General features: G+C 35.7%; 1 protein-coding gene across 1 annotated transcript; it reads left to right on the top strand.

The window, feature by feature from the left end:
• The first annotated feature begins 1473 nt into the window (after nucleotides 1-1473).
• Nucleotides 1474-14961, top strand: LOC119790571. The gene is made up of 9 exons (XM_038296159.1): nucleotides 1474-1618; nucleotides 7952-8017; nucleotides 9811-9936; nucleotides 10384-10458; nucleotides 10826-10921; nucleotides 11110-11195; nucleotides 12238-12337; nucleotides 12476-12559; nucleotides 12870-14961. The coding sequence occupies exons 1-9, from the start codon at nucleotides 1559-1561 to the stop codon at nucleotides 12990-12992; spliced, it is 816 nt and encodes a 271-aa protein (XP_038152087.1). The 5' UTR covers nucleotides 1474-1558; the 3' UTR covers nucleotides 12993-14961.

Here is a 14961-nt window from a genome sequence, read left to right as displayed (position 1 = left end):
TCCCACTCTAAAATTGGAAATCTGAAAAATTGTGAATAAAACATAAAATATATAAAAAAGTTGAATTATGTAATATTACCAGAAGGTTATGAAAATGCTTTAAATGTTGAGTTAATGTTGTTAATGTTGAATAGCATCTCTAGCTGAAAGTATGCAGATGTAAAAAAAAAATAATGTTTTGCAGATTTTTTCTTGACCAGATTCCCATTCATTTTCATGAGAGCAAAACAATTTATTGTTTAAAAAGTAGAAACATCATGCACACAGCTATTTGCCAGACAGAGTGAGATTATGCTATTAGCTCTGCAGACACTGAGAACCTTGTCTGAGCAGCAGTGGATGGTTTAGAAAAGCTGAGCCATTGTCTTGAAAGACATTGTATGAAACTAAAGCAATATTTAAACATGCAAAAAACACTGCATCGTGGGTATATCTACGCTGATGGGTCACTTAAGCTTGATGCCTCAGCCCGGCTGTTCCATTATCAGTGTCTTTATTAGCAGTAGTGTTGCACCGGTAACAGTATCGGGCGGGGCCCCGATCCAGCACTAAAATGGTGGTATCGGTATTGTCGAGTACCAACAAATAGGGCACTGATACCATTTTGAGCCAAAAGTTTATTCAACTATTGTCACCCATTCCAGGTAGGCAATAAAAAGTTCTACTGGATTCACTTTGTATTAGTCTTTTTCCTGCTTCACAAAGGCAGGCAGCAGCCTGATAAAGCCATGATGGCAATTATTTTACATCCAAGTAGTATGCAGTTCTTCATATATACACATATCAATTTCAAACAGATGGTATCGGTATGAGCCAATACTGCACAGCCAGGTATCGGGTATCAGTATCGGGGCCAAAAAATGGCATCGGCACAACACTAATTAGCAGTGCAGAGTACAAAGTCGTAACCAGTTAATAGTCCCAGTGTAGCACTAACTACACCATTTTGGGCTTGTATTTTTTATGAACCAGAAAAAAAAAGTTATTCTTTTATGTAGATCAGCCCTGCTGAACAGGTGAAAAAAGGGTTGACAGATTATATGATCATGAAATAAAATATTATCACCTGTATTCTGGTGGTGTGATCACTTGAAACTGCTGGTGGAGGTTCAGAAAGTTCTTGTTTATAGGATTGTCCCCCAGGAATAGTTTGCAACAAAAAGGTTAAATGTGGTTTCAGTAGTGGTTTAGTAAATGGAGAAAGACTATGGTGTTTTAAAACCACAAATGATGATAATGATGCTGCCAAGTAATTTTCTTTTTTTTCTACCTTTTCCAAACTCTAGTCTCATGTTAAGATGTTGCAGAGATCATTGAATCCAGAGCGCATGTGATGCGTTCATATCCACTCACCTTGGTTAATTAACACTCTCCTCTCAGCTGGTCTTCCAAACTTGGTCATGTTCTTGTTTCTGCAGCCAAACACTCCTGAGCTTTAAACAACATCCATCACCAACACCCACACCCACCCTCTCCCCCTCTCTCTCTCTTCCACACACAGCTGGCTCTGGTCTTTGCTGTGTTTCTGTTTCAGCTCGGCTCTCAGACGGCTGTCACAATGGCTCGCTGCAGGAGTTACTTACGGGGACTCTCCATCTGCGTCACTGTGCTCTTGCTGGTAAGCTAAATGCTAACTGCTAACGACTCGCTGATAATAAAAGTGATGAAGCCTTTATTTGCAATGTTGGGTTAATCAATTACAAAAGTATTCATTATTTTGGTTTCAACTAAGTTATTTAAAAAAGTAAATCTATTATCAACCTAGATAATAATATGCAAACTATAAACACATCTTTTGAAATTATTTCAACATCATGTGCAAATCTTTTTTGGTAAGGCATCTATAAAATATTTCATTTCATATATATGTTTATTAAAATATATATAAATATGTATGTAATATACAATGCAATCTTGCTCATTAGTAATAAGCAAAACAATAAAAAGTGTACGTAGAATTAGAGCATCATCTAACTACTTAAAGAAACTCAATAATCTTGATATGAAATCAGGTAACTACCGGTAATAAAATTTCAAGCTGTGGATGAAATTGAACGAAGTGAATTAAGGGGAAGCAAATAAATAGATTTATATACATGCATATAAAGTATTTGAAGCCGTTAAATCAACCTTAACCCCCTGAAAATAAAAGCATACACCAGTTTTCTGTGTCCTGAACTCTCTATTCTGGCAATGTTTTTAAATGACTCTGAGTCCTAAACTAAAAACCAGGTTCAGCATCATCAGGTCTAATAAACAGAAAGATTGATATTTAGCTGCTTTCATCAGGAGGGAATTACAGCCAATCTATACACCGTTATATGGATACATGGGCTGTAGAAAAGAATTAAAGCCGTATCTTCACAGGATACATATAGTAGGAAACGCTAACTGCACGTAGTTACAATTCCTTTTGAAAATATTGATAACCCAGAACCTAAAACCTCTGTGCTACTACCTTGTATTTTTTTATTCTTATTTTTTTACTCTTATTTTATATTTCTTATTTTTATTTTGTTTTTCATTGTGGGACGATACATGTACACTTGCACCCTAATCCTTATTTATCTTGATATACTGTATATACCTGGATATACTATATATATATATTGTTCATTCTTAATGCACCTTTTTCCTCCTTGCTTGCACCTTCTGTTATTACTATGCCAAAATGTCACGAGTTAAATTCTCCGCTGTGAGATCAATAAAGCTCATCTAATCATCTAATTGACAAAGATTTCTGAATAGGTGTCAGAACAGCTGAGTGAAACTAAAACTAGGATACATTCACACCAGCCCTGTTTAGTCTGATTTAATTGGATAATAGCTTGTTTGGCCAAAAAGTTCGGTTCATATAGGGAGCTATGATGATGCAATCCAACTCTGATTCAGACCAAAAAAGCAAACTCGGCTCCTCCTCAAACCTTAGGTCTCAGCTCGGTTGAAGTGAACTCTGGCACGGTGTGAATAGAGATGTGAATGCCAAGCGGACTGGAGACCACTCCCAAAGCTGGAATTGCACTTTAATTGTGTAAAAATGAAGTTATCCATATTTAAAAACTGCCTAGCTGGACGTCTGTTCAGTCTTGACGTAAGTCAAATGTGCCACTTCTCGAACACCGCCGCCTCATTTGGAACAATCTCACCCACCTTCAGTAAATGTTTCTTTTTTCCATGTTGAGTCAATTGTTGAAAGATTCATGTCTGGCAAACCTGTCAGAAACAGCATAGCAGAAACACTGCTGAAATCAGTTGTCATTCCACGCTGTTTTCGTGGACAAGGAAGTTGGTTTGTGTTGTTGACCACCCGTCTTTCTAAAGGGGTTGTTGGTGCAACGCCACTGGGTTTAAACAGGTGGGTGAAAAGGTTTGTTTCCGTTTGACAAAGGATCTCGTTTGATATTAATTATTTTGTTGTGGATTGTAGTTTAGTCACTTTCATTAATCTTAGATTAAGTTTATTATGACAAAGTTCAAGAAAGTACTACAGGCATTATAAGAGCCAGATACAACTAAATATCTTGCTGCCTGTGATGTCATGAGTGGCGGCCATTTATAATTGGCTCAATTAGCTTTAAATGTGGCCTAGACTCATTCAGGACATGATAGACTTGACAGAGACCATAAGAAAATACTAAGACTTTACATCTTTGCTTGGAACAGGCCAGCCACCCGTAGCGGCTCTGGACAATGTTGCCTGGAGATGGAAAGCTGTGTCCTCTGTGAAGCTTTAGAACCAACATACTGGACAGGGAATTGGCCATATTTTGTCCACCTGTCTGTCTTTCTTTCAGCCTTGGTTTATATCCGGTCAGCTGGTTGAGCCAAAAAGTCCAGTATGAACATCAAGACATCTCCCTCCTAAACGACACTCCTACTCTCTTCATCAAGCATCCATAGGCGTATAGTGACTCTGATAAGTTCTGGGTCTTCCCTGAATGTCCAGAAAGCCTTTGATCAGATGAACCATCTCAGCAGATTCAACTCAAAGGCACAGAGTCTCTGGGATTCTTCCGACAGATCAAACTTCTCACATAAAATCTCATCCATATCTGCCCTGTGGAGCAAGTTTGATTTCTATCTCTTCTAACTTACACATTCTTGAACAAAGATATTGGAAATCCCTGAATTCTTCCCCTTGTCCCTTACTCCCTACATACCTAAGAGCATCAAACAAACGACAGTTTATGTTTTGTAATTCCACTGGTTCTTAAGCCAAACTATGGGGTTTGTTATTAGGATGGAATGACACATATTTTAGATCCTCAGGGATTGATTTTAAGCCCCCCTCCTATTTATCTATTGCCTATAGTAGAATAAGGCTGATTCATTATCCTGAAAAATAAAGCTATTCAAAGTAAGCAGTTACAATAAGTGTGGGAAGCAGTTAATATAAGATTTTAGGTCCCTAAAAATAAATACAATTCTACAGTTTTACAGATGATGCACTGCTTTTTGTGACATATTTATGTGCTTACAGGTTTTACCGAGGAACTGAAACCTCCATAATTTGATTATGTTTTCCTTTATTGTAACCAGACTATGTCTATTATATCTGTAAATAAAATGTAGCTTTGAACTCTTATAGCTTTAAAGCTATACACTCTGACACATTGGTTAGAGTAGAACTTGGTGGAATGGTGGGAATTTTTTATTTATTTATTTAGGAAATAATAAATGATTCAAAGTTATATTTCTATTAAGTTCATATATTTGTATCATTCTTTTATGTTTTTGAAATGAGGGGTTTGCAAAAACATGTTTGGTTGTGTAACTAGCGGGTAATCGTTGCTCATTTCCCTTTCTTATCTTTCTCATGCAAACTCTTCCCTTTCCTTCGTCACTTTGAATAAAAGTGTCTCAGTTCTCTTTTTTTTAACCTCACCTTTTGCAGTCACCATATATTTTTTTTACTGCCCTTTAACAGCATGGTTGAAGGCATGGCCACTGTCTGCCTGTCCGCCAGCAGAAACACAGTGTGTGACTACATTGGCTCCTGTAGCTATTTTTATTTAATTTCTGTCGTTGTGCTCACTTTTTCCTGCTTCCTGTTCCTGCTGCTGAGCTTCTTATCAGCTGATTACAGTGATTACGTCGAATGTTCCTTTTCAGCTTGACTGAAAATCTCAGGAGACTTTCACTGCCATGGTTACGATTTTTCTTTAAAGTTTGTTTGAAAGGAAAAATCAGGTTTTCGAAGCTTAGTTTAGTTTACATCTTGTTGTATGGTACTTCTGATGTCTGTGTCTTAATTTGTGCATTACTCTGAGTTTAGCTTTACTGCCATGCGCTTGTTTCTTTCACGTTGCATACCTTTCCATCTATTTTGAGTGTTGTTGCCAGTGCAACGTGCAAACTGAAGGATCTGCAGGGACCCATTCAGCCATCCATGTTTAAATCAAAAGCTGCCAAAACCAAATATTCACATGCACTCTATAGAAGGACACAAGATTCCTTCCTTTTTGTAATACTTTTAGGTCAGTTACGAATACTTCATTTACTGAATTCCCTAATATGGATTTAACATACATTTCCTTAGTTTATATCTTTAAACTCAATGATTTCAGACATATTTTGGTGCATTCCTAGAGGAAGAATGCTAATTGGATTGATTATAGAGACTAGCTTTCTCACATACACCTTTTCTGATACTTTTCTTCAGTCAGAACTTTTGTCCTGTCTATTCCATTAAAGCATTTGTTGAATTTGTTGTCCTTAAGCTACTTTATAAAACACTCAGGGCCGGATCTATCAAAGGTTTGCGTGTATTAAAACGTGAGCTATTTCACTGCGCACGCTAAAAAATGTACAAACTGATATATCAACAGCGTGCTAAAAGGATTTGGTCTTTAAAACGTGCTAAATAGCGCCTCTTATCCATTTAGTACTTTTTCTGCAATGAATATGCAATATGGGGCGTTTACACGCTAAAGTGCGTCTTGTGGGAGGAGAACATGTAAATATATTAATTTAGCACTCGCAAAGTGATTTATCAAACCTGAACGCAATTTTGCTAACGGTATCTGACTCTATATTTAACACGTTTCAAAAGAAGGTGCAAATGGTCTGTATGCGTAATTGCACACACATGGCAGCGGTTATTGTCGCAAGAAGGAGACATGGAAATAAAGCAAGGAGACGCAGAGAACGCATTTTTTCACTCCGTGTGAATATTTTTGCAATGAACGAGGAAACGATCATCAAAACATATCGTTTATCCAGCATTGCCATTTTGGAGCTGTTGGGGGAACTCCGAATGGATTTGGAGCCGACCACAAGGAGGACCCACGCAATACCAGATATCACAAAACTCCTTGCAACATTGCATTTTTTTGCATCTGGGTCATTCCAGCGTACGGTTGCAGCGTGAGCTGGGATCTCCCAATCTCGTTTTTTCAGTGCTGTCCGACGGGGTCGGGGTTCTCCCCCTGCGCCTGTGGAGCAACGTACCAAATGCTGCGGGGATCTCATCCACAGTCACAGGCCAATACAAAACACCTGTTTTTTTTTTTGTTTTTTTTACTGCAGCACATACCACCTTAGGGAATAAAGGTTGCCAATTTTTATATATATATATATATATATATATATTATATATATATATATATATATATATATATATATATATATATATATATATATATATATATATATATATATATATATATATATATATATATATACTTATTTATTTTTTTTGTTGGGGGTCACTGTAAGATTTAAATTTCTTAATGCACTAGTTTGTACAGACTACAAACTACTTTGCCGCAAACCACAAAACGCGCAAAACCATAATTTAAATAGGGCGTCTCCAACAGTTTTGCACCTTCCACCAGTTACGCAATCGCTCTTGTTAAATCACTCGCAAACCATGGTTCAGCCCCTCGCGCAAAATTCCAGTTTGCGAGCGCAAATTACTGCACGCAAAATTGGATCTTGATAAATCCGGCCCTCAGTGGTTTGTTTGGAGTCTTCGGACATTTAAAAGACCCTTTTTGCGTCTCTGAGCTTTGTCCTCCTTACTGATGTGTTGATGACTGATATCCCCTTCCACATTAATTTTCTCTTTTTTTGTGAAGTGCAGCAAAACACTCCCACATCATAATGCTGACTCCGTCGTACATCATTGTTATTCTCAGGCTTTCAAATGTCCTCCAAACCTAAAAAAAATAATTTTTAGTAATTTCTGTTTCATCAAACATCAAGGCAGGTCTCCAAATGAATTTTTCAAATATTATCTTGGTTTAAATTGTACTTTTTATGGGATGGCTTCTTCTCTAATGAGTGGCTTTTCAGTCCAAGTCCTTTACAGTGTTAATAAATGACTTCTCTTTGTTTTCTTCAGGATCTTTTGCTCTGATTCTCAAAATTTACAAAAGAACTCTTCATGTCTCAGAAACAGAAACTTTCTTATTCTTCCATGATATTTACGCAACATATTTCTCTAATCAGATGAACACAAATGTCACACAAGAAATCAGTAAAATTAGAAGTGCTGCCTTAAAGTACATCTGTATGTTTGCCTCTTCTAACTCAGATATAAATTATCCAATGATTATAGATTATTATGTTAGTGCACTAGGCTTCAATCTCTCAATGGCCTCGAATATAGACTTTTTTTTTTGGCAAAATACGAAAGAAATGTTGTAAAATCAGAAAGGGGGTAGAAAAGCTTTCATAGATGAATATTATCCACCTCCTACAACCTGGAGTTCCAGGCGTGAAGCAGTGAGGACTTAATTTTTCTCCAGGGCTGTTTGAGAAAAATGGGAGGAAGCTGAGCCATCAGAGTTTCCAGCTGAAGGGAATCCGATCAAACTTTCCCCCTGGGGCTGAAGGAACAGTTACAGAGGAATGTTGCCTGTACTTTAAAAAGCTCTGCCCTCTGTGATAAAACTTGAATGCATCAGTTGGATGTGTTTTATAAAGTTTCTTCTTTATCACTCTGCAGTTGTCTGGTATGGTGATGATCGGTGTTGGGTTCTCATCAATCGAAGGCAACGTACCTGTTGAAAAGGTAAACGAGGGATGCTGCTATTTTACAAAAAGTTCTCAATAACCCTGAAAAGGTTAATTAGTGCTAATTATTAGCAGATAAACGGGTTAGCCCACATGTGGCCATCTTTAAACGCAATGCTGTCATAGTTGGTCAAATGGAACAAGTAGGCCTGGCATTACATTATAGGACTGTTTTGGAAATCATATTTAAGCTAAAACGTGCATTTTTAAATGTATTTTATAATCCAAGCTCCTCAGAGAATCAATTTAGGACTTCCTCTTATTTAAATTGTATATATTTCTTATGCAGTTGATGTCAAATATTAGACCCATAAATGAAATGTAACAGTTTTGTAGATGATAATCAGTTTTCTGTGACTGCTTTTTGCGAACAACAAACTTCTATGTGATTTTAGATTTTACTGAGGTATTAAAATCATATGTTGCTTATACTTTATTTTATTATTCCTTGACATCTGTAAATTAAATGTTTCCCATCTCCCATAGGGAGGGATCTAAATTACAAAAACAATGTCACCCTTAAAATAAAGACCTTCTCACCCATTAGCCACTCTGTTGTAGATCCTATTTTTAAAAATACGGTTTTTAATCAGAAACACATTTCTACAGCTCAGAATAACTTTTAATTTGCTGCATATTTTCAGAATTGTAAGTGGATCTCAATGTTTTAAAATCTTAAACAAAAGCTCATTTGTTTTACTAATTACACTCAGAAAGTAGAACTCATATATGCATTCATAACACATATGTTATGGTTAGTGAACAATAAATCCACACACTGTTCATTTACTGCTTTAAATATTCGGTTGTGGCTCCTTTTGCATAAATGCCTGCATCAGAGCAGCAGAACATGATTGGACATCAGTCTCTGGTTCGTCCTTCATCTTCCTCAGTACTATCATCATATCTATGTTGTTAAGGTCAGACCAGTTTTCTTGCCAATTCAGCACAATGATACCATAATCATAAAACAGATATTCCTGCTTGTAGTGGTGGTGTGTTCAGGTACCAATGCTCTCTACTTACATCTTTATACCATTGCTTATGAAGCTTTCTTTTTTGCCATAGTTTTTCCTTCCACTAAACTTTACAGCCAGAGTACTCAGCTGCTCCACGGGGAAAAGAAATAGGAAAAAAATTCCATAAGACAACATTTCTGTGTTCAAAAAGATTTAAATGGTAATTTTTTTTTTTTACAATTAACTGAATTTCTGATTTTGATTTTCTTTTACTGCATTATTATAAATAAACAAACAAACAATGTAATAAAGAAGTCATATAAATCATAGATTAGTACAAGGCATTTGTAAAATACTTTCATTTGATTATCTTCTAATTTAAAAAGATTTTTGTTAGGAATCCATTTGTGATGAATTATTCAAGCCTTTCCAGGCTGATACAGATTATTGTTTTTTTTTCAAAACTCCACATAACCTCTAAAATACATCCAAGTTCATCAGTAAATATATTAGCTGCTGATGCACGTCACAGAAATCGACCATGAAAGAGTAAAATGTTCAGCCAGTTCCTTTATCATGTTAGGAACCAAACAGAAAATCAAGAGCAACATGATTAACCTTCCTAAAAACATTTATAAATGTTTTAGATCATTGATCCAGTTTGACTTTAGCTGAAGATAATCAGATTAAATAAAAAATGAGCCCCACAAGAAAGCTGTTTGGTTAAAACTTACTTTACGTCTGATTTGAATTATTCCTGAAAACCTCCAAACTCACCTTTTAATTTCCTGTGTTTCTTGAAGGCTACATATTATTTTATCCTGTGTTTCAGCTGTTTGAGCAGCTCTCCATCAGCGATGGCCTCCTGGCGCTGAAGGTGTTCGGTCCAATCACGGTGGTTCTGTCTGTTCTGGGCATCAGTGCTGCAGTTTCAAACTACAAACCTTTGCTTCTGCTGGTGAGAAGAGGGCATATTTCTAGATTAATTTTATGCTTTAAATTTTTATTTATTTCTAATCATTCTTTTACATTTGAAAAAAAAATATTAAAAAGGTTTCTAGTTAATATTTTTTTAATTTTCTAAGTTTCTAATTTTTTCAAATTTTTCAGTCACATGTTATAATTTAGTTAATAAAAAAAAAAATCCTTATTCTTTTTCGATGTAATGTTTTAATCTTTTATCTATTATCTCCATCAATCCTTCAGGGAAATAATGATTGATTAGCATTAAATGTCCTGATATTTCTCAGAAGGTGCTTCTGTTTATGGGAATAAAACTTTTTTCTTCTACTTCTTTTTTTTTTTTTTTTTACAGTGAAAACTTGTAAGTGATTTATGAAACCACAGATAGTTGGAGCTCCTTCTTCTTTTTGTTTAATGTTGGACCTGTGATGATCTCTTGCAGTTCTCTGCTCTGATATTTGTGGAGTTTGTTGCTCTGATGGTTGTCGCCTCACCATTGGTTCATGTTGAACCACAGGTAACTTTATTTTCTATGCACTGGGGCCCTCTGGGGGACTGTGGGGTTCATTGCATTCATTTCAGAATCCACATTTTGCTATATTTGTACCAAATCCAATATTAAATGTTCAACATATATGGTGGAGAAAAAAAAGTATTTTAATAGAAGGAAATGCAACTCCTCAATATCTGTTCCATTGTTTGTCTAAAAAAGATGTTCATGTTTATTCTTATAGTGCGTTTTTTTTTCCTTCTAATTTACCTGGATTAAAGAAAGAGTCACCTTTGGGTTTGCTTGATATTTTTCATTCTGTTTACATGTTGTCCTTCTCTGGTTTAGGTCCAGATATTTCCTTTAATAACATGGTTTGGTTTATGTTCTGCAGATGAACAGCGCTGTGGATGACATTTTCCTGAATGTAACTCCTCTTCATAGAGCTGAGCTTTACATCCAGACTGAACTGCAGAAACTCCAGGCCTCGGTGAGAGAAGTTTTATTCAGAAAGAAGACATGTTTTTTTTTTTTTTTTTTTTTTTTTTAGTAAATGAAATAAACTCAATGCTCCAGCATCCAACTTTCCTGGAGCATTTTTGTTGTATTTCCTGTTCAGCTGATGCAGAATAATAGTAACAATAAAAACATTTTGATTTTACTTCGATGGTTTGCAAGGATTCCTGCTGTGGTTTGAGAAGTTTTGAAGATTGGGGAAAACACCTTCCTGATTCCTGTTCATGTGCGCCATCTGCTGACCTGAGGTGAGTTCATCAACAACAACATATACAGTATATAAAGCACATATTTCTGATTTTATGGTTGGAAAGGTATATTTTCAATATTAAAAACATATGAAATATAAACATAATATAATATGATATAATATAATATAATACAATACAGTATAACAGAATAGCATAGAACATAATAGAATAGCACATAGAATATAGTATAATAGAATATATAATATAATATAATATAATATAATATAATATAATATAATATAATATAATAGAATAGAATAGAATAGAATAGAATAGAATAGAATTGAATAATGCTGTTGTTTAGGGTGGTAAAGTCAGATTACTTAGTTAGTTTACAGTAACATGGGTTCTGATCCCCTTTTTTTTGTTCTCTGTTTGTACATTAGAACCTGTGTTTCTCTTAGTGATTTCATTTTTAACCAGTTCTCATTTTAAAGACCTAATGGTCATTATTTTTTTTTCAAAATATTCAACCTTCAAATAAAGTGAAATCTGATTTCAATACATTTATTATTATATTTCCAATTGTTCTTCCTTATCTCCTAAATGCAAAAGAGCTGTAATTGGGTGGAGTGATGAGTTAAAGAGAAAAATGATTATGCTAAGTCCATAGAAACAGAAAAGGTTCTGTTAAAAGTTGAATAAAGAAAACTCATGGATTAATTATAGGTTTATGAAGCAGAAAAGCTCTAAATTTGTTTGGAAAAATAATGCTCAATAAGACAAAACAAATAACTATCTAAGGCAGAAGGTAAGAGTCTGTTGGATACTTAGATTAGTTAAGACAAAATTTTTGTTAATTAGATAGATCCAATTTGAATTAAATGGTGCCCTGTCTATAGGCCATATTTGTAAAATCTTTAAAATAACAACAGAAGTAGAAAATAAAACGAAACATCTGTTGAATACAGATCCATGATGGCGCTGCTTGAAGTCCATGAGCAGCTGTTTGGTTTTTGTTTGGTTTATCCTGAACCTGATGCTGTTTATCAAACACCTGCAGGTTCCCATTCTAACTGTCATCTCTGTTGCTTCACAGCTCTAAGCCCAATAACTCCAACCCAGTGGGATCCTGCATGATGGCCGAAAATAATCTTCAGGTTCCAGAGACGTCAACTAAAATCTGGGTTCACTCTAAGGTATATTTCCTCCAGAACTTCTGTCTCATTTCCTCTTTTTCCCTTTTTTCTTTCAACTAAATCATTTCACCTTTTTGTGTCAGAAAGTTTAAAGATGGAAAACTTATTACTGATAATTGATTTTGATCTTTTCCTCAGCCCTGTGGTCCCATCTTAAAGAGCTACCTGGGCTTCCCAGTCAAACTCAGGATCGGAATCATTTCTGCTCTCGCCACCATTACGGTAACTAAAGAGTTCCTGTTTGTTTCTCTTCTTTTAATAGTTTTATGGATCTGAAACAGAAAAAAATCAATGAAAAGTAATTTCTTTACTTTTGTAAAATTGTTTGCAACTCCAGCACTTTTTAGCTATTTGTTTAATTTTAAACATACTTGGATTTTATGGAGACACCAAGAGAATTTAGGCCTGAAATGTATTGAAGATAAATTTAATAATTATTGAAATATTATACTGCTGATTACCAGAAATATACATTTTTAGCTTAAATATTTTTTTTGTTTCATGGAGAGGTTCATGAATGTGTGTGTTTTAGATAACGGCCATAGTTCTGTGCCTGGCTCTGGGCCTGGAGGAACACTGGAGGAAACCTCCGGTAGAGACAACAGTCGACGACTTCAACCGAGTGAAATACCAGCCTAAACCTTCCCTTTCCTGACCTCTGACCCCCGAGTCAAACAGAGGAGATGCTGGTGCAAAGATGTAGCCTTTAAATGCAGCTTGTGAGAACAACACAGGGGGTCCTATGAAGTTAAGGAGTTAGTCAATTAAACCAGAAACCGACGGCGTTCGGTAGATCCTGGTTCAGTAAGGCCTACCTTTTGAAAAAGAAGATTAGTTTTCTCCTTCGTGGCCTTATTTTTGTTTTTACTTTAGTTTTTTTTACGGATTTATTTATTAAAACACACAAATGTGATGAAAACTGAGCGCATAATTTAAATTTACTGTGTATTTTCTCAGTAATTAATATGGAGTTAGGTAGATTCAAACACCTCCACTAATAATTGGTAGTTTCCCTCAAAAGCTGCATCTTGGTGAAAAGTTTGTGCTTTAGCTGGCAGGGAACTTCTGGTTGGATATCTGAACGCTTCTCTTGGCAGAATTGGAGGAGTTAATTAAAATCTGAAGATTTTTACTAGAGTTGGACCATTAATTATGTTTGCAATGTAATCAGAGTAAAAAAGAAAAAAAAAACACTTAAGGAATTGTCATATTGACATTATGGTTAGGAGGCACTTAATAAGAAGAATACGCTTTTTCATTCTGGCCCTTCAGGTGGTGAAAGTCACACTTTGTTATGCAACCGTTAATTGCTGAGTTCGAATTCCGCGGTTGCGTCCTGCGAAGGCCAGATTGTTTGGCCGATTAAAGCATAGCGTGCCCCAGAAGCCTGTTCAGATTGGAAGACTCCTCAAAAGCAGCCTTCTTTTTGCCCGTCTGGAGGACAGGTCCAGTGTATCCTATGTAGCCTTGGATATCCCATGATTCATTGGGAGTTCAAGCAAGCCGGCTGCTCCTTGCTCAAAGGAAAAAGGCGCTTAACAGTGATGAATATTGTAAGTACAGTTTAAAACAAGAGTGTGAATGATTCCACCTGAAATTAATGAAAATTGTCGTTATGTGGCGGGTAATGTGTATCCATTCTTTTCCTGCTCAGTACATCAACTGTCAGGGTTGCTAGGCGACAGAGTGTAGGGATGATGACGGTCAGCAACCTGTTTAAATCTATAGCCAAACTCTATTGGCCTCTAAAATACTCTGCACAATTTATACACTTCTTATGAATATTTTGGGAAATGATTCGGACTTTCTTATTTCAGTGTTACATGTATTTGGATTTTAATGTAATTATTTTGAGGCCTAATCAACATAAATTCATGAAAGTTATGTTGTCAGGGCAATGTTAAGCAAACTAGAGAGTAGTATCCTGCTCGTGACAGCAGACTAGAAAATGTTCATAGTTTAATGACAGAAATGAGGAGGAAATACAGCCTGGAAGAACGTACAAATATCCAGCCAGAAATGTGCCAGAAGCTAATTGGCGGCTATGAAATGTGTTGTTTAAGTACAACAGCAGAAGGTACAAACCAAGTATCAGTGGGGCTGTAGGTGTTTGCATGAGTCTGTGTGATTATTGACCCTGTGTGGAGAAAAAAAAGACACTTCTTACTTGTGCTCCTATTGGTTTAAAAACTAGTTTATAAAAACAAAGAGCCTTAAAATGAACGCAGCAGTTATAAAAAATAAGGGATGAAAATGTTTTCAGTCTGTAGTTAATTTAACAAACTGTTGTTTGTTTCTTTGGGTAATCTGATCTTAGACTGGATATAAAACACAAAGAGGTGGGGCTGATATCCGGCTGTTGTGTTTCTCAGCAACTCATTGGAGGTTTCTAATGATAAACCCTAAATCTCTAGATTTATGCCATTTCTAAGTGGGAGGCAGAGTTAAAAGCCTGCTCAAGTTCGGTTCTTATGGCATCTTTAATGAGTGTTCCTACAATGTTTGCACAATGAATGTCAGAACAAGAAGTTTAAATATATATATATCATTCTAAAAATGTAATATATCTGAAGAAAAATGTTTATTGGTGTGCTTTGTAAATAAAATATGCCTTGAAACCTAAA

Source organism: Cyprinodon tularosa, unplaced genomic scaffold (genome assembly GCF_016077235.1).
Source record: "Cyprinodon tularosa strain WSP-4 unplaced genomic scaffold, ASM1607723v1 ctg369, whole genome shotgun sequence".
NCBI classification, from domain to species: Eukaryota; Metazoa; Chordata; class Actinopteri; order Cyprinodontiformes; family Cyprinodontidae; genus Cyprinodon; species Cyprinodon tularosa.
This window is presented reverse-complemented; position numbering and strand designations above follow the sequence as displayed.